The sequence below is a fragment of the Coptis chinensis genome, chromosome 2 (genome assembly GCF_015680905.1).
Source record: "Coptis chinensis isolate HL-2020 chromosome 2, ASM1568090v1, whole genome shotgun sequence".
Lineage (NCBI taxonomy): Eukaryota > Viridiplantae > Streptophyta > Magnoliopsida > Ranunculales > Ranunculaceae > Coptis > Coptis chinensis.
In genome coordinates this window covers 105800052-105823755 of record NC_141457.1, presented here as the reverse complement: position 1 = coordinate 105823755, position 23704 = coordinate 105800052, and the positions used below count along the sequence as shown (strand labels likewise).

Here is a 23704-nt window from a genome sequence, read left to right as displayed (position 1 = left end):
ACGATAATTCGATCAATTAAATATATTAATTTTAAATAAATCAACTGAGAATCCAATGCTCATGACACCTTTTTCGGTTTCGTTTCTTTTTTCTCTTTTTCGATAAATTAGATGACATTCTTGTTACAGCCACATGCAAAAAGATGACCAAAGAAGACACTAGACATTGCCATATTCCTTTTTGGATATTTTTTTATCTACGATCTCATGAACACAGTGCAGAATGAAGTGCGAAATTTGTGAACATAATTGCTGGTCCATGGCAAGTGATAATTGGTAATTTTTTCTTTTGGAAAGGATAAGACCACCACATATAGTGATGCGCCACTTTACTCAGAAAAGGCTCGTGCGTTCCCACTAGTTTAAGGTAAAAATGCATAAACCAGACGTCCAGACACAGTTTGTACTGGCTACTAGCTAGCTCCAGTAATTGGTCTCTTGGATCAATCACCAAATCTTGTTGCTGCTTTTTATTCAACCATGCTTCCATAGTTTCACTAGTCGCACTTAATCGAACAAAAAAAAACCAACAATGGCTTTCTCTTACTCGAGTTCCAATTTTCTTTTTCTTTCAACATCATTATTGATACTAAGTGCCACGGTCACAAGTACTCATCATTTTAGGATCAAAGAAGCTACCATTCGTGACATCCAAATCTAGTTCAAAGACGAAAAACTCACTTCTAGACAATTAGTCGAGTTCTACCTTGGCCAAATTCGTAAACTCAACTCACTCCTTCGCGGTGTGATTGAAGTGAATCCTGATGTGCAATTCCTTGCAGATAAGGCTGATAAAGAGAGGAAAGTTAAGGCCTCTGGGACTTTGAATTGGTTACATGGTATTCCCATTCTGCTTAAGGACAACATTGCAACTAAAGACAAACTCAATACAACAGCTGGGTCGTTTGCGTTGTTGGGATCGATTGTGCCTCGAGATGCCGGTGTTGTGATGAAACTGAGGAAAGCTGGGGCTATTATACTAGGGAAAGCTAGTCTTAGTGAGTGGGCTCATTTTCGATCAGGTGGTGCACGTAATGGTTGGTGTGGTAGAAGTGGCCAAGGACGGGTAACTCGCACTTTACTATGAACATTTTTGTGTCTGGCGCGCTCGCTTGTGTGCGAAACACTAATTTTTGTGTGTCTATTTTGTATAATTTTTCTCTTATGGTGGCTTTGCAGAATCCCTATGTTCTATCAGCTGACCGATGTGGCTCAAGCAGTGGGTCTGCCATTTCAGTGGCAGCAAATATGGCGGCGGTGTCATTGGGAACAGAAACAGATGGATCGATTCTGTGCCCTTCCGATTCTAATTCAGTAGTGGGAATCAAGCCTACAATTGGACTTACTAGCAGATCTGGCGTGATCCCAATCTCTCCTAGGCAAGACTCTGTTGGGTACGTCGTACTTGAACAGTTGAACTAAACATCTTTTCTAATCTCAGGAACCAGAGGGCTCTTTCTGTAGCATGTGTCCTGTACTCCTAGATGTATGGGTGCCACTTTTTCCCGAAAACTCGAATTTTCCGAATTCCGATATGATATTTTTTCGAATTTGGCAATGATATTTGTGTTTCAATATCTGAAATTTCGATATTCAATTTTTTCGAAAAATTATTAGATCGGAATTGGATATGTTTTCAAAATCCGATCCGATCCGATTTCCGATTAATTTATGAATTTTTAACATATAGTTGTCTATTTTATATAGCGGTTTGTCTAGAGTGCCACTCTTATAGTGACACTCTTATCTCATACTCCTCTTGAACCGTTGGATTACATCCTGATCTCAAAGGATCTAAAAGCTAAAAATCTTTGGCCCAATACAAAAACAAATGGGGGTATATCGGTCATTTCGCATAAAAAATCTCAAATCCAAAAGTTTGGTCGACTTCTTCTCCCACCCCAACCCTTCTTCTCCAAAAAATTTGGATCTCTCTCCCCCATCTTCTTCTCCTCACTCACTCAAGCTCACTCCTCCTCACAAAAATTTGGATCTAAAAGCTAAAAAACGATCTCCAAATCGCCCATAGAAAATTGAAAATCGAAACCAAACCCCGGCCGAAAATGGAAAATGGAAACCTAAAATTGAAATCAATATCTGCTCTATGGTAAGATCTAATGTTTTTATTTTATTTTTTATTTAGATCCGTTGTAAAATGTTCAAGATATTAAATTTATATTGATTTAGATATTTTGTAAACCTGCTTAATATGTTAGTAGTAGTTGGAAGAATGTGAAATTCTAAGTGATTATTGTGAGAGTTCATTTGCAGCCGTTTGATTTGACCATCTTTATCGATTGTTATTTCCATAGTCAGTCCACATTTTATTTATTGTTACTAATATAAAATGGAAATTTGCAAACTTGAATATGTGCAAATTTTCAGATAGCCCTTTTTAAGTTGTTATTAGTGGCTTCCGGGTGTAGGTTGAATGTCTTTTCTTTTGCTTACGCAAGCTCTTGTTTGGCTTGATTTGTTTTATTTTTCTCCAATTTATCCATAGAAGAAATGATGCGGTGTTTATTTTGTTTGCTAATCGTGATTTATGTTTGTTTCTAATCAATCACTTGTAAATATTTATTTACTTTTTAAGGTTTTAGGCTATGATTATATATCCATTAATTTGTGTCTTTGAATTTTTAATAATCCTCCTTTTTCTAACCTTGTAGATGAACTCATTGCCAATGTACACCCCTGGAAGGGGTATCCTTCTTCTTGATGAGTCTCTTGGAACAATTAGGAAGCGTCTATCCAAAGATCAATTAATGAGAATGCTAATGGTTTGGCCGGTATGCCATCATCCGTCAAGAAAATGGTTTCGTTCAATCGTTGAGCCGAGAGATCTTGGTTGATGGATCTCATGACATTGACCGTTGTCTTGTGATGAAGTGAAAGTACTTGCTGCCTACAAAGGCATTGAATGACCACAAGGTTACGCTCAAGGGAACTCTATTGAAGCCCAACATGGTGACTCTGGTTCTCGATGCCAATAAGGTAGCCCGGAGGTCATTCCCGAATACACAATGTGTGCCTTGCAGAAACAATGCCCCCACCGTTCTCGCAAAGGGTGTTCTTGTCGGTGACGTAATGAAGAGCGAGCCACAATTAACCTTAATGCAATGAACCAGCTCAAAGGAAAGAAGCCATGGTCACTCTCATTCTCCTTTGGGCGTGCTCTCCAAAGAGTACTCTCAAGGCATGGTGCGGAAAAGTGGAAAATGTGGAAGAAGCGCAGCAGCCTTCCTCGCGCAAGGTGTAAGGCAAACTCGGAGGCCACCCTTGGTACCTACAAGGGTGATGCATTGTGGAGATGGTGCTTGAAGGCCTTCATGTCAAGGATTACAAGTAATCTTGATGAAGTTTTGTGTTTTAGTATTGCGATTTTATGAGTAGATCTGAGGGAAAAATTTGGAGATAAAGTCCGTCTTTAAGGCTTAATGTTTAGATCTTTTTCCTGCGTAGTTGAGTGAGGCTGATTTAATAATTTTGGGGGCATGTTTGTTGAGTTCGAATGTTTCTCTCAAGTGATTTGTCTTGTTTTAATGCTTTCGATGAATTTTATGTTTTGCTCTTTTTGAACCTCTTTATAGTGTATGTGTTGATTTGTTGTATTTTTCGCCATTTTCATTTGGATTAGGCTTCATGCTAATGTCAATGAGAGTTTAGGTGGTGTATACAACTCCCTATATTTTTCCCCTGGATTCATCTTTGATTCTATTTGACATAACGATTGAATTTGGACTCTAATAGAGGATCTCATTCTTCAGCTAAAGAAACTCTACGACCATCACCGTCACTCTCCTTTATAGCTCCCATTGTTACAAATCTTGGAGACTTCTTATGACTAGCGACAAAGCTTTGAAGCTCAATTCTTCCACCATAAGTCACACCACCAAAAAAAGAAGTTTAATAAGAAGGATTAGCACAACGGTTGTAACCATTGGGATTGTGAGAGAGAAATCATTAGCGAGCGCCGAAAGACCTCATCGACTACCCAATGGAGTCGAAGAAGTCGCCCATGGACTAAGCGCTACACCCAGATCATTACGACCATCTTGCCACCCCATCGGTTCAAAGGTCCATGAAATTTCACCTTGCCATGACATATCATCATTGCTACCCAAATGGAGTGATTGGAGATGGATGGTATCTACCACCGGAATACCTCTAGCTTTTCTTGAATAGCAAGACACTGAAAACTCCCAAAGCCCCCACAAAATATCCTGATGCCATGCCAATATAAAACCAACTCATTTTGAGATCATCACCTTAATTTTTGTTCCGTAAGTTGATATGATGTATTGATGCAGATACTATACCACCAAGATAATAATGCCAGCTTTGTCAACAACAAATTTACCTCAACTCATATGATCATCAATCAACATCAACACAAACAAACCAAACTGATAAATTGCCAAAACATCAACATCAATTATATGGACTTAGTACGGCCATATCGTTTGGATTTGAACTTGGATAAAAAAAATGGTGTGTCTGTTTGGACTTAGTCCCAAACGGTGTGGCCACACCGTTTGGTACTAAGGCCAAACGGTATGGCCATGCCGTTTGGGACTAAGTCCAAACAGACACACCATTTTTTTCAACTTCAAAGTCCAAACGATATGGCCACACCGTTTGGACTTAGTCCCAAACGGTGTGAATGCCATGCGTTTGGAACTAAGTCAAACGGTGTGGCCATATCCTTTGGATTTGAACTTGGATCGAAAAAAGCGGTGTAATGCGTTTTGGACTTTGTCCCCAAAAGCGGCATGGCCACACCGTTTGGCCTTAGTACCAAACGGTGTGGCCATGCCGTTTGGGACTAAAAAGCCAAACGGTGTGTAACCATGCCGTTTGGGACAAAGTCCAAACAGACACACCATTTTTTTTTTCAAGTTCAAATCCAAAGGATATGGCCACACCGTTGGACTTAGTTCCAAACGGCATGGCCACACCGCTTGAGACTAAGGCCAAACGGTGTGGCCACGCCGTTTGGACTTTGAACTTGCAAAAAAATGGCGTGTCTGTTTGGACTTTGTCCCAAACGGCATGGCCACACCGTTTGGTACTAATACCAAACGGCTTAGTACCAAAACGGTGTGGCCATGCCGTTTGGGACTAAGTCCAAACGGTGTGGCCATGCCGTTTGGGGACAAATTCCAAACAGAACCGCCCATTTTTTGCAAGTTCAAAGTCCAAACGGCGTATTATTATTTGTTTTTTTCCCCAAACGGCATGGCTACACCGTTTGGTACTAAGGCCAAACGGCATGGCCACACCGTTTGGTACTAAGGCCAAACGGTGTAGCCATGTCATTTGGGACTAAGTCCAAACGGTGTGGCCATGCCGTTTGGGACAAAGTCCAAACAGACACGCCATTTTTTTTGCAAGTTCAAATCCAAACGATATGGCCACACCGTTCAAGAGGCAAAAAAACAGATCTTTTGTGTTTTGGCAAAAACATTGCGTACTGCATTAGATTTTTGTGTTTTGGTAAATAACATTGGGATTTTTGTTGATAACATTGGGATTTTTGTGTTCTGCATTAGATTATTAATAGAGATACTTCGCTGTGACAAATTAAAATGCGCAAATTGTCGGAGAGCACAAGAAGAGCCATTGAATGGATATAAACTGAGATCTAAGCAAAGCACATACGCGCAACCCTGGTAAGTAGTATAACTGTTTACTCCACTGACAGCAGACGTCCTATTAAAATCAATGCCTGCTAATAGCAGAAACATAACCAAAGGCAATGTGACATGAAATACATGAAACCCTAGGATCTTAGGTGAACATGAAAAGAATGACAAGTCCAAAGCAAGATCACTATCATTTCATATTTCAACAATGTGACACCATGTGAAATACATTGTCTGAATTACTGAACATAAAGCTAAGTTGCTACATATCAACAACTTGCACTTACAAAAGAGTCCTAACATAACATTTTTTGACTACAAAGAGATTTCCAATCTAACTTTCTGACTTTAGTTGTATATCTAACTCTTTGTTCTTTATCTCCTTCCTGCAAAACAAAAAAATTGAATAAACAGATCAGTCAAGCAAAGTTAAATCAAACTGCTTTATTAAGGTCTGACAGAAAAACTAACCTCTCCACTTGCTTCCTCATGTTCACCATCTTCCGCCACCACCATTTGCCTAATTACCCCCCAATAAAAACACATGAATCAAGTATAAATACTACCACATATGTCAAATCCAACACCAAATCTAGAAACCTCATGAATCAGTAAGGATTTGTTTTCAGGGCAAGATGATGACCATGTGTAAGAGTTAATAATGGTCTTGTATGATTATTTGATTCTTTTGTTGAGAACTTGAATTTAGAATGACCTTTCATTTTGATTGTTATGATTGTCACATAAACTTTTCAATGAAATCCTTCAGTATAAGTTTTGTAAGTTTAAGTTGATTCTTCTTGTAGTACATGGTACTATGGTAGTGGTGGGAGCGAACCAAATTAATGACACGAATAGACTGGCAATCTCCGCCGTTATGCAATATCCCGAAGCTTCATCCACGTTTTACTTAGTAACTAGTTTTGTAAGGACTGATAACTATCGAGAATATAATAATCGGTTTATAAGTAACTTTCCCACATACCGGCATAGATCACTTGATCGAGACATCCTATGGGTTTGGAGCAGTCAAAATGCAGACTGCATTTCAGCTTTTCACTATCCCATCATAGTATCTTTGTTTTAGAAGCGTTGGCGTTACGAAGGAGTTGTATTCCTTATTGTTACGAGCATGAAGTAGTAGGATTATTACCTCGACCATGCACAAGTAATTACTACCTCAAGCTAGATCATACAAGTAGTAGGATCACTATTATAAGGTTTTACATGCCATCGAAAGCACTATCCATATATACACACCACAAGTAATATATACATTTGTATGTCCTTCTAACCTCAAATTCTTAAGACCTCACCATTTGTCGCTGCCTTCTTACCATCTCTCTCTCAAAGAATGACCACCACCCTTCACGGTGACCTTGGTTTACTAGAAACCTCACAAGGCATGATATCCGATATTTTCAATAGCTCTAGTGTTTTGAACAATCTACGCTTGTCATTTCTTCCATCAAAGATCTATGCAACAACCGCTCTGGATGTCTACCGGTGAATTCATCTGTAGGCGAGAATGATTGGTTCTATTGTGATAGTTTATTGGAACTAGAAGCTCCTTTGGAGCGTGAATAATCCTTACCGGTGAATTCAAAACTCAGAGTTGAAAGCTCGACGAGTTCACCGAACTCCTCGCGAGTTCAAAACTCTAACGAGAATCACGGCATGAAGAATAATTTTAAAGTTCAAAGCTCGATAGAGTTCAAAACTCGGCCGAATCACGGCATGAAGAATCTGACGAGTTCACGAACTTCGACAGAGTTGAAAGCTCTAACAGAGTTCAAAGCTCGGCGAGTTCAAAACTCGGCGAGAATCACGACAGAGTTCAAAACTCGGCCGAGTTAAAAGCTCGACGAGTTCACCGAACTCGGCGAGTTCAAAACTTCGGCGAATCACGGCATGAAGAATCTGACGAGTTCAAAACTTCGGCGAGTTCACCGAACTTCGGCGAGTTCAAAAACTCGACCTCTGTCACCGAACTCGTGAGTTCAAAACTCTGACGAATCACGGCATGAAGAATCTGACGAGTTCACCGAACTCGACGAGAGTTTAAAACTTCGGCGAGAATCGACATGAAGAATAATGCCGAGTTGAAAGCTCGGCGAGTTCACCGAACTCGGACGAGAATATGGCAAAGTTTACTTCAATCTGAGAATCGGCGAGTTCACGAACTATATCGGCGTTTTAAACAACAATATAAACAATTTTATACCCAATTCATACTTGTTTACTTGTCTAAGTTCATAAACAAATTGAACCAAGCGTTTTAAACTTGTTTACTTGTCTAAGTTCATACCCAATTTTATGTTTTAAACAACAATATAAACAACATCCAAGAATAAAGTTTACTAGGTTAGTTCATACCCAATTTGGCGTTTTAAACAACAATATAAACAACATCCAAGAATAAAGTTTACTAGGTTTATTTCAAAGCGAATCCAAGCTAATTAAATAACAAATCAAACGAATTAAAAGTGGAAAAATACCTTAATCCGAAGCTTGGTTCAAACCGAGAAGGAAGAAGAAGAGAGAGAGAGTTTTGAATTTAAGTGATTTTTGTGATTTTTGTTTTTTTTTTATTTTGAAATACCGCGAAATATTGAAATATCGGTTTTATCAGTGGTTTAGATCTTCAGATCTTGAGGGCGAGATCCGACGGCTCAAGAGAAGAGTGAGATAAGAGTGTCACTATAAGAGTGGCACTCTAGACAAACCGTTTATATAGTTACTAAATTAAAACTACAGATAGTTTATAAACCAAATAAAAACCCTAGAGAAGTAGAATATTGTCTCTCTTACAATTTCAAGAAATCAATATTGTTATTTTAGTATATGTTTCTTTTTCTCTTATCTTCTTATTTACTAAATTAATACATTAACATGAAGAAAAAACTTACGGAATGAACGTGTTTTTTTTTTTTGCACAAACTTTCCATTCCATTAACCAAGAGCAAAAAGTTCATACAGACATGACTGGACATCATAGAACCCAAGTTTCACTGCCGTAGGAACTTGGTGTTACATACTATCGACAGATTAGATGACGCCGATCTTTGCCATAAGATGGGCATGTTTGATCAGCTCTCTAGGACAAAAGACAATTTTACGAAACCGAAACTAGTTTTGAGATGATGTATCTCTTGCAAAATTCCAACGAGACCAAGAAACATCTGGCGATACTCCATTCAAATCTTGGGCGATGCTCTTATTATCGGAACAGACGACCACTTTGCAAACACTTAGCTGACGGGCTTGTTCCAATCCGATTTTTACTGCTTGTAGCTCTGCACGGAATGAACGTGTTAAAAGATCTAAATTGTTTAATGAATTAATACATTTCAAAATGATTGCAAAATAAATGTATTAACTGGATAAAAAATGGTTATCTAGAATTCGATTATATAATTCAAATTTTCGATTTATTTTTGAATTTTGCCAATTCCAAAATTTATGAAAATTTTCCGATTTTCTGAATTGGAAAAGAAGAATTAGATTTGGAAAGGATATTGCCATCCAAAAAAATTAGAAAATTTTCTGAAATCCTTTTATCCGATCCAAAATCACCCCTACCTACATTGCCGTATTTAAATTACCTAGAAAAATATCCAAACCATAAAGATTTGCAATTTCGCACCCCCAAAATACTTACAGAAGCTTTATACACCCCCAGTTCAAAATTGTGGGTTGCATATGCTCTTGTCTAACTGTCTAACTCTTCCCATACACTACAGGCGGTACTACGGTAGGCGTCGTGCACAATCCATCTAGGGTTTTCAGTGGATATGGCAAAAATTAACTTGAACCAATGACATTATGCCAATAAAATGCGTTGGTGTATTTGTTGTCTCATGATATGTTTTGTTGTTTTCGTGAGTAGTAATAAAAAGTGGTGCGTGTAATTTGGCAAATCGGTTCTTGTTCAAAATCCAATATTGATTTTGGATTGATCCAACAGTTGAAACTTGGAATGGTTTGGGCATTTTGGAAATATCACTTTTAACAAAGAATTTGGTTCCAGGCCTATGTGCAGAACGGTAGCTGATGCAGTTTATGTATTGGATGCGATCGTAGGGTTTGATGGTAGGGATGCCAATGCAACTAGAAAAGCTTCGAAATTCATTCCACATGGAGGCTAAAAACAATTTCTCAAGCCAGATGGGCTTAAGGGGAAGAGATTGAGCATAACGAGGGATCCTTTCTTTAATTCTGTTACGGGTACTGTTGTCACACAAGCTTTCAAACACCATTTCAACACGCTAAGGTACGAAACAACTTAGCGCACGAGATTGCCATAAAGACCAAAACAGAACACATACGGTATTGTATTTCCACACCACATTTTAAATCGGTTCTTTTTTCAAGTGCAAAAAGTGAAAAAATCCTAAAAAACCCAAGACATAGGCATTATTAGCAAAGTCAGCAAAGTCGTTAAAACTTTTAGGTGATGACCAGAGGCCTAGGGCTTGAATTCCGTCAGCATCAAAGAGTTACTGAACTCATTTAAAATAGGCTTATCAACAAAAATAAAAAAAAATACACACCTCCACATAAGAGGAAGGAAAGCTTCCATATAATATGATAAACTACTATTTTTCACTTTATTGGCATAGTATACAATGTACTATACATGTTTTTGCACTTTGGATACTATACAATTTTCTAGGCACTAAACTACATTGTACTATCAAAAAATTATCACTTTGCGACTTGAAAGTATTTCCGGTCAATTTTTCTTTGATGTGGCCACCGCCTATGCCACGGTCCGGCCATCTAGACGTGTGGCATTTTTGAAATACACGTGACCTGGTACCTCAATTTGAAAACTTGAAACACTAACTCTCAATTGCAAGTTTAACCTTCTTCCTCAATTTGAAAACCCTAACTCTCAATTTGAAACCCTAACTCTCAATTTGCATAGTTCAAAATGTCGTCCACCTCTATCAATTCGAATTATTCATGCTTTTGTGGAGAGCCATCTCCTTTGGTAATGTCAAAGACTGTTGGAAATTTGGGAAGAAGATTTTTTGGTTGTACAAATTACAAAACTCACGATTGTGGCTACTTTGATTGGGAGGACAAAGTTCCAAAATCAACAAAGCAAAGGTTCATTGATTTGTACAAGGAGATTGGCGAATTGAAAGAAAGTTTGGAGGAAGCTAACATGAAAAAGGTGGAGTTGCAAGGAAAATTGAATGTAATTGTTCACTCTGAGAAGAATAAGAGAGAACGAGTTGAAGAAAAAAGGTGACTTGACTTTGGAATGCGAATTATAAGATGAAGAAAACTTGTTTGATTTTGGTCATTGTATTCTTGCTTTACAAGTATTTGTTTGGTTAATAAGTGAAGTGCATTGTGTTTTACGTAATGTTACGTAACATGGTTTTGTAATGTAATGAGTTGAATGAAAATGGAATGAAATTATAGAGTTCTCACGGATTACGTGTTTTACGTAATGTTACGTAACATGGTTTTTGTAATGTAATGAGTTGAATCTCGGGTTTCTATGTTTTACGTAATGTTACGTAACATGGTTTTGTAATGTAATGAGTTGAATGAAAATGAAAATGGAATGAAGTTGTAGAGTTATCTGGTTTCTGTGTTTCTGTAATGTTCTGTAACATGGTTTTTATAATGTAATGAGTTGAATGAAAATGAAAATGGAATGAAATTGTAGAGTTTTCCAGTTTCTGTATTTCTGTCACTGTATGTATGTAATGAAAAATGCATTTGATAATTTAACATAGCAAAAGCAAACATTAAACATCACTACACTACATCATGACTTGATAATTTAACATAGAACAAGACAACCAAGCTAAAAAAACATCAAAACATAGAAACAAGAACAAGACACAAGACACTGCCTAGATAAACCTAACATCAGTTCACTTCAACACTTCAACACATCAAACAACACATCAAACATCAGTTCACTTCTTAGACTTAGACTTCTTAAACTTCTTGGACTTCATACAAAACCGGGATAAGGCTGCAGCAGCCAAGAAGACCCCGGATAACCTCTTGAACTTCTTTGCTTGGATGGTGTTGGTCTTTGATTCCCTCCACTTCTTTGCTTCATTTATCTTTGCTTCATTTACTGCTGCTGCTGGTAACCTTGGCGATTTCCTGAGCTTATGTTCGAATCCAGGTGGAACTTCTGGACTTGGTTCTCTAGGTCGACTTGACTCTCCCTCTTCCAACAGCTCAATGATGCACACCCTTCCACAGTCATCACAAGGCTTCAAATTAATGACATCATTCTCATAAACAACCTCCATGAACACTCTCTTCCCCTCCTTTGTTTTGATGAGGTCCCAAACTGCAACCAATGCTCTTTCAAAAGTTTTGGGTTCTCCCTTACCCTCAACATGGATCATCTGACCCTTGGGGCATTGTTTTTCGAATCTAAACCTATTGCATACAGCCTCTACCCCTCTAGGATGGTTTTATAGATTGCATACCAAACACCATTAATTATCACCAACTATAAAGTCCAAAATTAAAACTATAACACTATTTACAAGACATTAGTCAAATCAGTTTTCAATATGTTCATTAAAGCATTCTCTTTGACCAAAAAAAAAAAACTGTTTTCTTACATTCAAAATATGACACTTGTTCTTTGCATGACCATGTTTGAGAGAAACATACAAAACGTGACACTTGTTCATTAAAGCAACAAGTTTGAAACCATTAATACACTCTTAAAACACCAAAATGAGCTAGATCAATTTTAATTTACCAAATAATTCATGGGATGCCTTATGCTGTACTCTTTGCAGTACTTGATTCCTGAGTTCCAAGTGGTGTATTATTTGACCCTTGACTACTTCCAACTTGATCACTTGCACTTGAAGTCTTCCTTTGTACAACTCTCCTTTCTTGTGGTGGCTATATAAGAAATAAAGCATAATTAATAAAAACTTACCAAACTAAACTAAAGAATAAAGACATAAACTAAACTAAATTTTAAATTCGCGACACTTAAATGAATAAAAACTTAAAGTAATAACTTACATGAAAATATTTTCTTCCAGTTGGAGGTAATATGTGTACTCCATCACCCATTGACACAGTTACTCTTGGTGCAAATGGAACAAACTAATCTTGAAGCGATCTACACAGTCATGCACAATGAATAAGCCAATGCACTCAAACTAATTTATTGAAAAAACTAAACTAAAACACTCACATTGATGTCGAGCTTCTCTATCAATAGTATTAGTGTTTACACCAAAGTGGAACGATGGTTGGCTCATTGCTTCCTCTTCCTCTTCCTCTTTCACCCCTAGCCCTTGTACCTTTACCCCTTGTACCTCTACCCCTTGTACTTGGTTGTTGATTAGTTGCACTCTCATCCTGTTTAAAGTACTTGACCCTTCATTACTTGGAGATGGTTCATTTGAATTCAAGGGGTGTCAATCTTGAAGCAGATCTACACATAATACACTATGAATAAGATAATGCACAAAATATAATAAATGAAAAATACATTAAATATATTAGAAGACTCACATTGATGTAAGTTTCTCCTTTCCGGGACTAGTGTATACTCCAAAGCCTATAGGGACTGGTTCCCTTCTTCCTCTCCCTCTTTTGACCTCTACCCTTGTACCTCTCTCTTTTTTATGCCTACCTTCATTACTGGCATTCTCAGCTGTTACATTAGTTGGCCCTTCATTAGTTGCATCCTCAGCTGGGACATTATTCACTTCTCCTTTCTTCTTCCTCACCTAATATTATATTAACATATTTAAATACAATCAAAACCACTTGTAAAAATAACTTATAAAAGTAAAAGACAAATGCATACTCACTTGTTTCTTTCTAAGTGGTGGGTCTGTAGACTTGCATGACCTTATGTTGTGTTCCTCACTATTGCATCTAGAACAATGCATTTTCCTACCCTTCCTGCATAGTTGGTGAGAAGCCTTGTCTTCTGTCACTCTTCCAGTTCCCACTGCTACTCCTTCCTTCCTTCTATTCTTCTTGGGTCTGCCAGGCATCCTCCTTGCTATGGGAGGCAAAATAGCAGGCCTTTTTGTCCTATGCCACATGTTTTGACCATTCAAAGGCTGTAACACATGACTATATATCTTCTTGTACTCTGCCACACTATACCAACTAGATACATGCTGCAATGGATCAATGTTGAGATAATACATAACTGAAATGGCATGTGGACATGGGATGCCATTCAGTTCCCACATTTTACAGCTGCATCTCATAGCAGTTGCATCCACAGTAAAGGCCTCATATTTGTTCTTCCTAGCCTCAAATGAGTTGCTTCCATTGTAATATGCAGCCCAAAACCTATGATCTTCTTTATTTTTTTCTAACTTTTGCATTATAATAGGACAAAAGGCAGTCTTCCAGTTAGCCATTGCTGCAATCTTCTTTTGCATTCTAGCCATTACTTGCAATCTGATATCCTCAAGCATTTCTATGATGTTCTTTTCCCTTGCTTCCACTATTGTTGAGTTAAATGTCTCGCATATGTTGTTGTCAACAGAATCCGAACAAGGAAACATGCTAAAAAAAGCTCTTGACCACTGTCTTGTGTTTTGCTTCACCATGCAGTGGTGATATGCATCCTCAGAATACTTTTTCATTTCATCCATGTTTTGTTCAAACTCTTGAGGAGTTCCACATTTGCTAGCCTTCCAAAAAACAGAAACTTATACTGTAAACCAGGGAATGTCTTCTTGAAATTGGCATATACATGTGCGGCACAATTTCTTGCTTTCGAAAAAGGCAAATAGTCTTTTATCACTTGTACAAGACCCTTTTGCTGGTCACTAATAATAGTCAACCCAAGACCCTGACCCTCACTATAACCCAAGTCTTGCATCAGCAAATCCAAAAACCACATCCAACTATCTGAGTTTTCCACTTCTACAACTGCCCATGCTATTGGGAACATTTGATTGTTTGCATCTCTACCAATGGCTGCCAGTAGCTCCCCCTTGCAGTACCCCTTCAAGAAACATCCATCAACTCCAATAATTGGTCTGCAACCACTCTTCCATGCATTTATAAGTGCAACAAACCCTATATACATGCGGCGAACACTGCGCGGGTTCATTAGGTGTAGGATGAAATAATTCTATCTCAATAGTACTCCGGGATTACTCCTTCTTAGTTCAAATTGGTAGTCCCACAACTTTGCATATACACCCAGCCGGCTATTTTCCATTTGCATCTAGAACTTTTAAGGCTTAGCTCTGCTACCACGACACAATGTCACATCAAGCTTAAACTTGTGCATAATATGCTCTTTCAAATCCTTCAATTTCATTTTAGGATACTTCATTATCTTCTCTCCATATATCCTAGCAATCCATTTACGGTTAACAATCACGGACATCAAATATCCTTGAACACTTATGTTCTTCTATATAGGACTTTATCACGGAAGCTTCTCTTGCTTGTCATCCAACTAGCATATAGTCTAAAATGGGCAATCCTCGGCCACATAATGCAAGGATTCTTTTCGGTTGTTTAACTTCAACCAAAGTTGGTACCCATGAGCAACTCGCAAAATCCTTCAAACAATCTTTGAGCCGATTAGGGGGGATGCAAACACCATCCCTAGTCTTGGTTGCACATGAAATACATCAGTCTTTGGGATCAAAACTAGGGTACCTAAACTTCTTGGTTTTCTAATACCATCATCCTCAAATCGATTATCTGACTTTCATAATCACTTGAATCTATATAGTCACTATCAACATCCCCATGGTCAACTTCATCATCACTAATAAACACATTGTTGCCTTCATCAACATAAAGCCCATCCACTTCTTCAAAGACCGATACTAGCGTTCATTGCTTCAACATCATCATCACCTTCAAGATTCATTGCTTGCTTTCGACTCGATTACCATTCACCGGGTTCATGATCACCATCATCCCAAATTGATTTCATTCTTTCAAGTCTTTTTCGTTTTTCCTTTCTTCTATCATTTTCCTAACTTCATAAAGCTCCTCATCATTATCGGACAATTCGGGCAAATCCTCAAACCTAAAATCTTCCTCATCCTGACTCATTATCATTTGAAATACAAACCTTATCACTCAGAATCGAGTTTGTATCTCAATGTCTTCTCCATTCTCTAACTCAACTACGCTTCAATATCATGCACAACATTTTGTTCACTTGAATCCACCTCAACATCATGTTCAATGTATACCTCAATTCTATTCCCACCTAGCTTCTTCTTGGCATTTTCATAATACTAGTATCATCAAAATTAACATATAACCCTTATGGCTGGCTTGACCATAGTGCATTTTACTCACATTATAATACCCCACTCCTCCACCATTGATTTTAAATCAAAATATCCAAACCTATCTGGATCAATATTGTCCAAGCACTCTATCCTACCACCAAGGTAATGAAGGTCCGGACTAGTAACAAATGAACCCCCATGATGGAGATTAATTACAACTGTTTCCCTTCGCATAATTTAGCAACAATATATCAATAATATAACAACAATCATAGTATAATATTCATGTATAATAGCCGACAACAATATGACAAAAACAATATAAAAAAACATTAACTTACTTTAATAACGGACTAGATTCCTATGGATTAGTGTTTTATATAGGTTATGGTTTGTGTGAATTAGGCAATTTAATCTTAAAGACAACAAATTTTGGTCAATTAGGGTTTTACGATGAAATCTCCAATTTTTGAAGCTAATCAAAAGAGTGAAAAAGTTGGAGAGGGAAAATCACGGGGAAATGCTTGTTGGCTATTCAACTTGTGTGGCAAATGTCAACACACGTTTTTATAATAAATAAAATGACATGTCTCCACGTGGGATTATAAAACCTCCAAATTTGGCCACGTCCGGTGATTTTGGCGAATATTTGCCCGTGCATAACTGAATTTTTTTGATAGTACAATGTAGTTTAGTGCCTAGAAAATTATATAGTATCCAAAGTGCAAAAACATGTATAGTACGTTGTATACTATGCCAATTAAGTGACTATTTTTACCATAAAATAAAAATAAACTACTATTTGTTTAGTATATAATTATAATTCTGAAATACTGATTCATAATGTTTTTATCCTATTGTATAACTCTAGAAAAGGAGGTGCAGTTCTGGTAGACAATGTGAAATTAAGCAACACGGACATTATTTCGAATGTTAGTGATGGTGAACGAGTGGCACCTTGCTCCTAGAGTTCAAGTCTTCCATTGATGCTTACCTAAAAGAGCTTGTGGCTTCTCCAAAGAGATCATTGGCAGATTTAATAGCATTCAATAACAAGTTTTCAAAGTTGGTAAGATCAGTTGAGTTCACAAGATTTAGATTAGAATAGGGTTTTCATAAATGCACCACTTATTTTACCAAGGGCTGTCCATACCCAAAACAAAACCAAACAGATCCTGAGACCAAATGGGGCACCACTTAAGATTTTTATTTTTTTTTTATATAAAAAAAATTGATTAATTTTGATTTGTTTGGTTTTATCTTAGGCTCCATTGAATGAATGTGCTTTTTCAATGTTGACAAAATTCAAAATTTTAATCATATTCCATAAAATTGAATGAATAGACATATTCAAATGGCGAATAATTTCATTAAATGTTTTGCTCTGCTTTCAATTGTAATAATGTGGAGAAAAGATTATAGATTTGATTTGTAAATTATTATGAGATTTATTTGTTTTCATGTTGGGGTTCTTCAAACTTTGATAAAATTTATAATTCAATCAATTTAAAAATAAAATAAAATCAATGAGTATCTTCAATTAATGATAAGTTTTATAAATCTTTCTTATTTGATTTTGAATATTAAAAAATTTCATAAAAGAAAAATTGTGTTTTGATTGTTAATAAACTATTTTAGTAGATTTCCGTTTTAATTCTAGGACCCGTTTGTGCCTGTAGTTAGTGTGTGATGCTCTTGTTAAAATCAGTGGTGGTCTATATGAAAATCCTTACATTACGAGACTATCAAATACTAATGGTCTAATGATCAATAAAAAAATTTATCCTCAGGAAATGATTAATGAATATGGACAAGCCAATTTTTTAGCAGCTCAGATGATAAATGGGACAGCGAACGTGGAAAAACAATTTCGGAAGATTTTTGAGAAATTCTCCAGAGAAGGGTTAGAGAAGTTGATGAGGAAGAAGAAGTTAGATGCAGTGGTGACTCCTGGATATGATATTTCTTTTGTTCTCGCCATAGGTGGATTTCCAGGAATTAGCGTTCCAGCCGGATTTGATAAGAAAGGAGTGCCGTTTGGTATCTGTTTTGGAGGGCTAAAGGGTTCAGAACCCAAGTTAATCGAGATTGCTTATGCTTTTGAACAGGCAACAAATGTCAGGAAACCTCCTTCTTTTAAACCTTAAAATCATAAAGTACTAGTTTGAAGTTTGAACTAGTATGTCCTTAACGAAAATAAAAAGGTTCGATAGTATGTCATATTGTCATGTACTCTAAACACCACAAATTTTCCCAAGCCGTCTTGGTGCATCGAATAGAATATGGTATCTATCTCTATAACTTAGCAGGGCAATCCGAAACAACTCAAACAATGGTAAGTTAAACACATAGATCCGCCCCTGACTTCAATGATGTATTTAAACACATCAATTTCACTCATTAAATCGCCATTTGAGCTAAGGTACCATGGCATTCCCTCACCCTATCCTCAGCTTTCTCATTCTTTCATCCACATTACTAACATTGAGTCAAACAACGCTAAGTGCCACAGACACTCATAAGTTCTCAATCAAAGAAGCAACCACAAGTGAAATACAAAACCAATTCAAACACAACAAACTCACTTCAAAACAACTCGTTAAGTTCTACCTTGACGAGATTCACAAACTCAACTCAATTGTTAACGGCATAATTGAAGTGAACCCTGATGCGCTTTATCAAGCTCATAAGGCTGACAAGGAGAGACAGGCAGAGTTACGCGGGTCTTTGAGTAGGTTACATGGAATACCAATTCTGCTCAAGGACAACATTTCTACCAAAGACAAACTTAATACCACAGCAGGGTCATTTGCCTTGCTTGGATCGATTGTACCTCAGGATGCAGGTGTCGTGAAGAAGTTACGAAAAGCAGGAGCTATAATACTTGGAAAAACTAATCTTAACGAGTGGGCTGGTTTCCGGTCATTAAATGCACCTAATGGTTGGAGTGCTAGAGGTAGCCAAGGAAAGGTAAACTTACAATTCACAAGCTTATGGATACCATTATTTCTAATAAAAATAAAAATAAAAATAAAGTGGATTTTGTCTTCCATGTTCTTCAAATGGTTAAAAAAAAACTAAAAGTTCTCTAAACTTGTAAAGACATTACTTTGAAGAGACCCATTTCACAGTTATAAACAGATTAAACCTCCTATACACTTGAGCCTCAACCTCAAGATAAAATGTCAGTGCAATTTACTGACACGGCGGACTTAGTCCCCGGCTTAAGTATATATGGCTTCATCTACACTGTTGCGAGGTAAACAGTAAACTCTTCAAAGTGATAATTTCAAAATAAAATAAAATTATGACTGTTAGGATGAAATATATTAACAAAAAAATTAACCAAGGCCTGTAAACAACGAAATAAATCAGCAGTTACTAGAGCAGGGAGGTGAGCATCAATGTGCAGCAGCTAATGACCTAATGTTTCCTTCAAAATGTCGATATATGCCGAGATATCATAGGTCGTCATTTCGGGTAGCAAAACACATAACTACGGGACTGAGCTCGATTTTCGCAATCGGAAGTTGATTATTAGTTTAGGGGAGCTTTCCTTGTAATAATGAAACAACCTAATTCTTGGTAATTATGTGTTTAATGCGGTTTACTCAAAAAAGAAATCTAAATTAAGTTGTGAACAAGTCCTAATTCCTAAAACCGAGTTTGAGCGAGCATGTACCCGCCACGTACTGTTTTGGTTGCCCGTTTGTATTTGTCTCCATTTGTATGTCTATCGTCTCGATCACTGTACCAGTTGACCAAAGTCCAAACACTGTAATTATCGAAAAATCTCTTTCTGGACTGTGTATGTTGCATACTTGCATTGCATGTATACTGTGTAGATCGTTTCGACCAAAAACAAAAGGCCACTCATTAAATCGGTGAGATGGCGTTCCCTTACTCGATCCTAAGTTTTCTATTCCTTTCATCAACATTTCTAATACTAAATCAAACAGGGCCCAAAGTGACAAATAATGTTTTCTCAATCAAAGAAGCAACCATAACTGAAATCCACAACCAATTTAAACAAAAGAAACTCAACTCAAGACAACTGGTTGAGTTCTACCTAGACGAGATTCACAAACTTAACTCACTCGTTCACGGCGTGATTGAAGTGAATCCGGATGCACTATATCAAGCTGATAAGGCTGATAAGGAAAGAAAGGATATGGTACATCCGAGTTCATTTGGGTTACATGGCATACCAATTTTGATCAAAGATATCATTGGTACGAAAGATAAACTCAATACCAGTGCCGGGTCGTTCGCATTGTTGGGTTCAGTTGTGCCTCGAGATGCGGGTGTTGTGGAGAAGTTGAGAAATGCAGGAGCTATTATATTGGGGAAATCTAGTCTTAGTGAGTGGGCTCATTTTCGGTCGTTTGATATACCCAATGGTTGGAGTGCTCTGTGGCCTTGGAAAGGTTAGATTCTTTCTTATGGTCTCAAAACCCATAAGAAAACAAGTTGATTGCAATATGGAGTGCGAAAATAACGAGTTCGCATTTTTATGTCGAAATTTTAGTCGTCAACGACATATGTCGAGATTTCAGTGGTCGCATAACACATTTAGCTCATTATTAGATTTTTCTGGTTCTTCTCTTTGGTTTATGTTTTTGGCTGTCCTATAGTTCAGAATAGTAAATATATTTCACCGAGGCTAATCAAACATTTATAGAGGCAATGTTTTTCTTTGGGAACTTTGCAGAATCCTTATGTTCTATCGGCGGATCCATGTGGTTCCAGCAGTGGATCTGCCATTTCGGTGGCCGCAAATATGGTGTCCGTGTCATTAGGGACAGAAACAGATGGATCAATACTATGCCCTTCCAGCTCTAATTCTGTTGTGGGTATAAAGCCTACTGTTGGACTCACAAGCCGATCTGGCGTGATCCCAATCTCTCCTAGACAGGACACCATTGGGTATGTCATTTGATTTTGCAGCATTAGCAGTTCTAACAGTGGAACTATGTGTGTTAATGTGTTATAAGAGTGTGTTTGTTATGATGGAAACACTATGGAAAGGAAAGGAAAATAAGAGTAGTCCACATTTTCCATAGTTTTTAAGGCGTTTGTTTATGAATGGAAAAGAAATGAGTTTTTCCATATGGAAACAAAATCATGGAAATGGAAAAAATTTTGTGTCCTTAGTTAACTCCTGAAAATTTTGTAGAAAGAAAAGGAAATAGATAGCTAGGGACTTACTACTAACACACCCATGAGGCCATGACCCAACAATACAATTATTCATTTCCATGATTATTCATTTCTCCAATTTTTACTTTCTTTTTCCCAATTTACCAAACACATACCATTTAAAATTATTTCCTTTCCATTCCATTCCATTTTATTCCATAGTGGACCACCTATTTTATTTCCTTTCCATGAGTTAAAATTTAACAAACACACCCGAAATGAAATGAGAACACGAAAGAAGCCGTTTACGAGAACACGAAAGAAGCCGTTTACAAGCTTTAGCGTATATGCTTAGTAAATCTCCCTACGTTCAGGTTTGCCAAGGGTTTGAATTTTAATCAAACTTCATGGGATAAAATAACGTTAAGAAAATAATATTGGAAGATCTAACAGGATTTTCAAGAAAAATTAGGATTTCATAAAAATCTTGATGCTTAGTAAATCCCCCTATGTTCAGGTTTGCCATTTGTTTCGTCATAAATGGTTTTTTTGGACTAAAGTAAGAACTGGGATGGCAGGCCAATCTGCAGGACAGTAACAGATGCAGTTTATGTGCTGGATGCGATTGTGGGCTTTGATCCAAAAGATGCCAAAGCAACAAGAAAAGCTTCGAAGTTTATTCCTCATGGAGGTTACCAACAATTTCTCAAGTTAGACGGGCTCCAAGGGAAGAGACTGGGCATAGTGAGGAATCCCTTCTTCAGTTTCATTGGTGAATCAGCTCTTAGTCAAGCTTTTGAGAACCATTTCAACACTCTAAGGTACAATTTGATCTTCAGTTAGGGAGTTACCGCTCACATGAACTAAGAATTTTGCTAGATAACATAGTGTTGCATATTACTAGTTTTATTTAGATTTGGATTTTAAGCATGAATTAGGTTATTTCCTGCAAATGAATGTAACTAGACATTCCCCTTGAAGTGGTCCTATAAGTCCCTTAATAAGTTCCTTAGACAAAAAGCGTAGCACTCAGCTGGGGATGTGAATGCGACTCTTTTGAACACAAAATCTTAGAGTGTGATCTTCTAAGTTACTAGGAAAATGAAATCACAGATTCATAGAATTTTTTTCTTGCCAATTGCAAATTCAAAAATAAATTTGTTGGCTTTGATCTATCTAATTTGATATATGGTATAACTTTACTGTTCCCAAAGGCAAGCAGGTGCAATTCTGGTAGACAATCTGAATATAAGCAATGTAGACATTATCCTGAATTCAACTGTGAGTGGTGAAGCTTTAGCTTTGGTGACAGAGTTCAAGTTATACATAAATGCTTATTTAGAGGAGCTGGTAACTTCTCCAGTGAGATCATTGGCAGATATAATAGCCTTCAATGACAAAGTCTCAGACTTGGTAAGACCGACACATGCTTTAACTTGTAGGCTCAGATTCAAGCAACTATAAAATCACTGGACTGACAACATATCGCTTGTATTCAGGAAATGATTGATGAATTTGGTCAGGAGATATTTTTAATATCTGAGACGACAAATGGGTTTGGGGACGTGGAAAAGCAGGTTTTGAAGAATTTGAAGAAACTGTCAGAAGATGGATTGGTGAAGTTGATGAAGGAGAATAAGTTGGATGCATTAGTGACTCCTGGTGCTGATATTGCCCCAGTTCTTGCCATTGGAGGATTTCCAGGAATTAACGTTCCGGCCGGATACGATACGAAAGGGGTGCCATTTGGTATCAATTTTGGAGGACTAAAAGGTTCAGAACCTAAGTTGATAGAGATTGCTTATTCTTTTGAGCAGGCAACAAAGATCAGGAAACCTCCTTCCTTCAAGCCTTACGATTACAAACTTACAATTTAAAGCTAGCTCAAGTGCCTTTCTGACTTTTCTGTAATGTAAAATCTCTGTAATATCTTCAGAGTTTATTTTATTATAACGGCCTGAATAAATCTGCTGTTTTATTGGAGAAGTAGCTCGATATCTAATTTAGGTAAATGTATGTATAAAAAATCACAAGATTTCACCACATGAACCTGAACTATAGAAATAGAAATAAAGTAAATGGCACCCCTTAGACACCATTAAAGAACCGCAAGCATCATGGTCTAATATACCAGGTGAGTTAAGTGGAACTCTGTAAAACTTGGCTTGGGTAGTAAATGGGCATTTGGCTCCATATGTCCAAGTTCAACGAAGTCCAACCACGTGTACACGCGCAAATATGCATCGCATCGGAGAGGATGGTAATGATTAGAGGTCCACTTTTTATTTGGTTTTTATTTATGTCTTGACTCTTTCCCATTTTTCCTTAAATTCTTACCGAATTAGAGGTCAACCTTCCCGTACTCCACTTCCACCGGCACGTCTATCCCTTTTTAAGTTTTAAGAGATTGCTTGGTAGCAGCATTCTTTCTATATTTTCTATATTTGATACTCTGCCGACTATAATTACCTTTCTAACCTCTTCAAACTTGTAAACTCGTCTAAGAGAGAGGAAAAAATATGATGAAGGTAACAATATTGGTTCTGTTAGTGTCTTTGATGATTGCAGCTGCGATTTGTGTTGAAGGCGATGATCAGAACTGGTCTACGACCCAACATGAGAAAGACTTGCATGTGAATCTACTCCACTTCTACTTCCATGACATACTAAGTG

General features: G+C 37.3%; 1 protein-coding gene, 1 long non-coding RNA gene and 2 pseudogenes across 3 annotated transcripts; 3 read left to right on the top strand and 1 right to left on the bottom strand.

The window, feature by feature from the left end:
• Nucleotides 1-58: 58 nt before the first annotated feature.
• LOC147520076 (putative amidase At4g34880) lies at nucleotides 59-18070 on the top strand (annotated as a pseudogene). Its single transcript, XR_015212409.1, has 5 exons — nucleotides 59-1066; nucleotides 1180-1394; nucleotides 9676-9918; nucleotides 16764-16961; nucleotides 17683-18070. The product of XR_015212409.1 is annotated as a putative amidase At4g34880 (transcript).
• On the top strand, nucleotides 1832-3349 carry LOC147520078 (fructose-bisphosphate aldolase 1, cytoplasmic pseudogene; annotated as a pseudogene).
• LOC147520077 (uncharacterized) lies at nucleotides 5811-6190 on the bottom strand. The gene is made up of 2 exons (XR_015214370.1): nucleotides 6117-6190; nucleotides 5811-6031 (listed from the first exon to the last, which is right to left on the bottom strand). It is a non-coding gene; the product is annotated as an uncharacterized LOC147520077 (long non-coding RNA).
• A 212-nt stretch (nucleotides 18071-18282) lies between the features above and the next one.
• Nucleotides 18283-23007, top strand: LOC147520075 (putative amidase At4g34880). The gene is made up of 5 exons (XM_086591529.1): nucleotides 18283-18862; nucleotides 20604-20818; nucleotides 21610-21852; nucleotides 22246-22444; nucleotides 22531-23007. Exons 1-5 carry the CDS (start codon nucleotides 18320-18322, stop codon nucleotides 22906-22908), a joined length of 1578 nt encoding a protein of 525 aa, XP_086447655.1. The 5' UTR covers nucleotides 18283-18319; the 3' UTR covers nucleotides 22909-23007.
• Nucleotides 23008-23704: the final 697 nt, after the last annotated feature.

Excerpts from the sequence above, each read along its gene's own strand:
- LOC147520075 (XM_086591529.1), top strand. The coding sequence starts at position 18,320 with ATGGCATTCCCTCACCCTATCCTCAGCTTTCTCATTCTTTCATCCACA. Across the intron at positions 21,853-22,245 it reads AACCATTTCAACACTCTAAG|GCAAGCAGGTGCAATTCTGG; the intron begins GTACAATTTGAT and ends CTGTTCCCAAAG. Across the intron at positions 22,445-22,530 it reads ATGACAAAGTCTCAGACTTG|GAAATGATTGATGAATTTGG; the intron begins GTAAGACCGACA and ends GCTTGTATTCAG.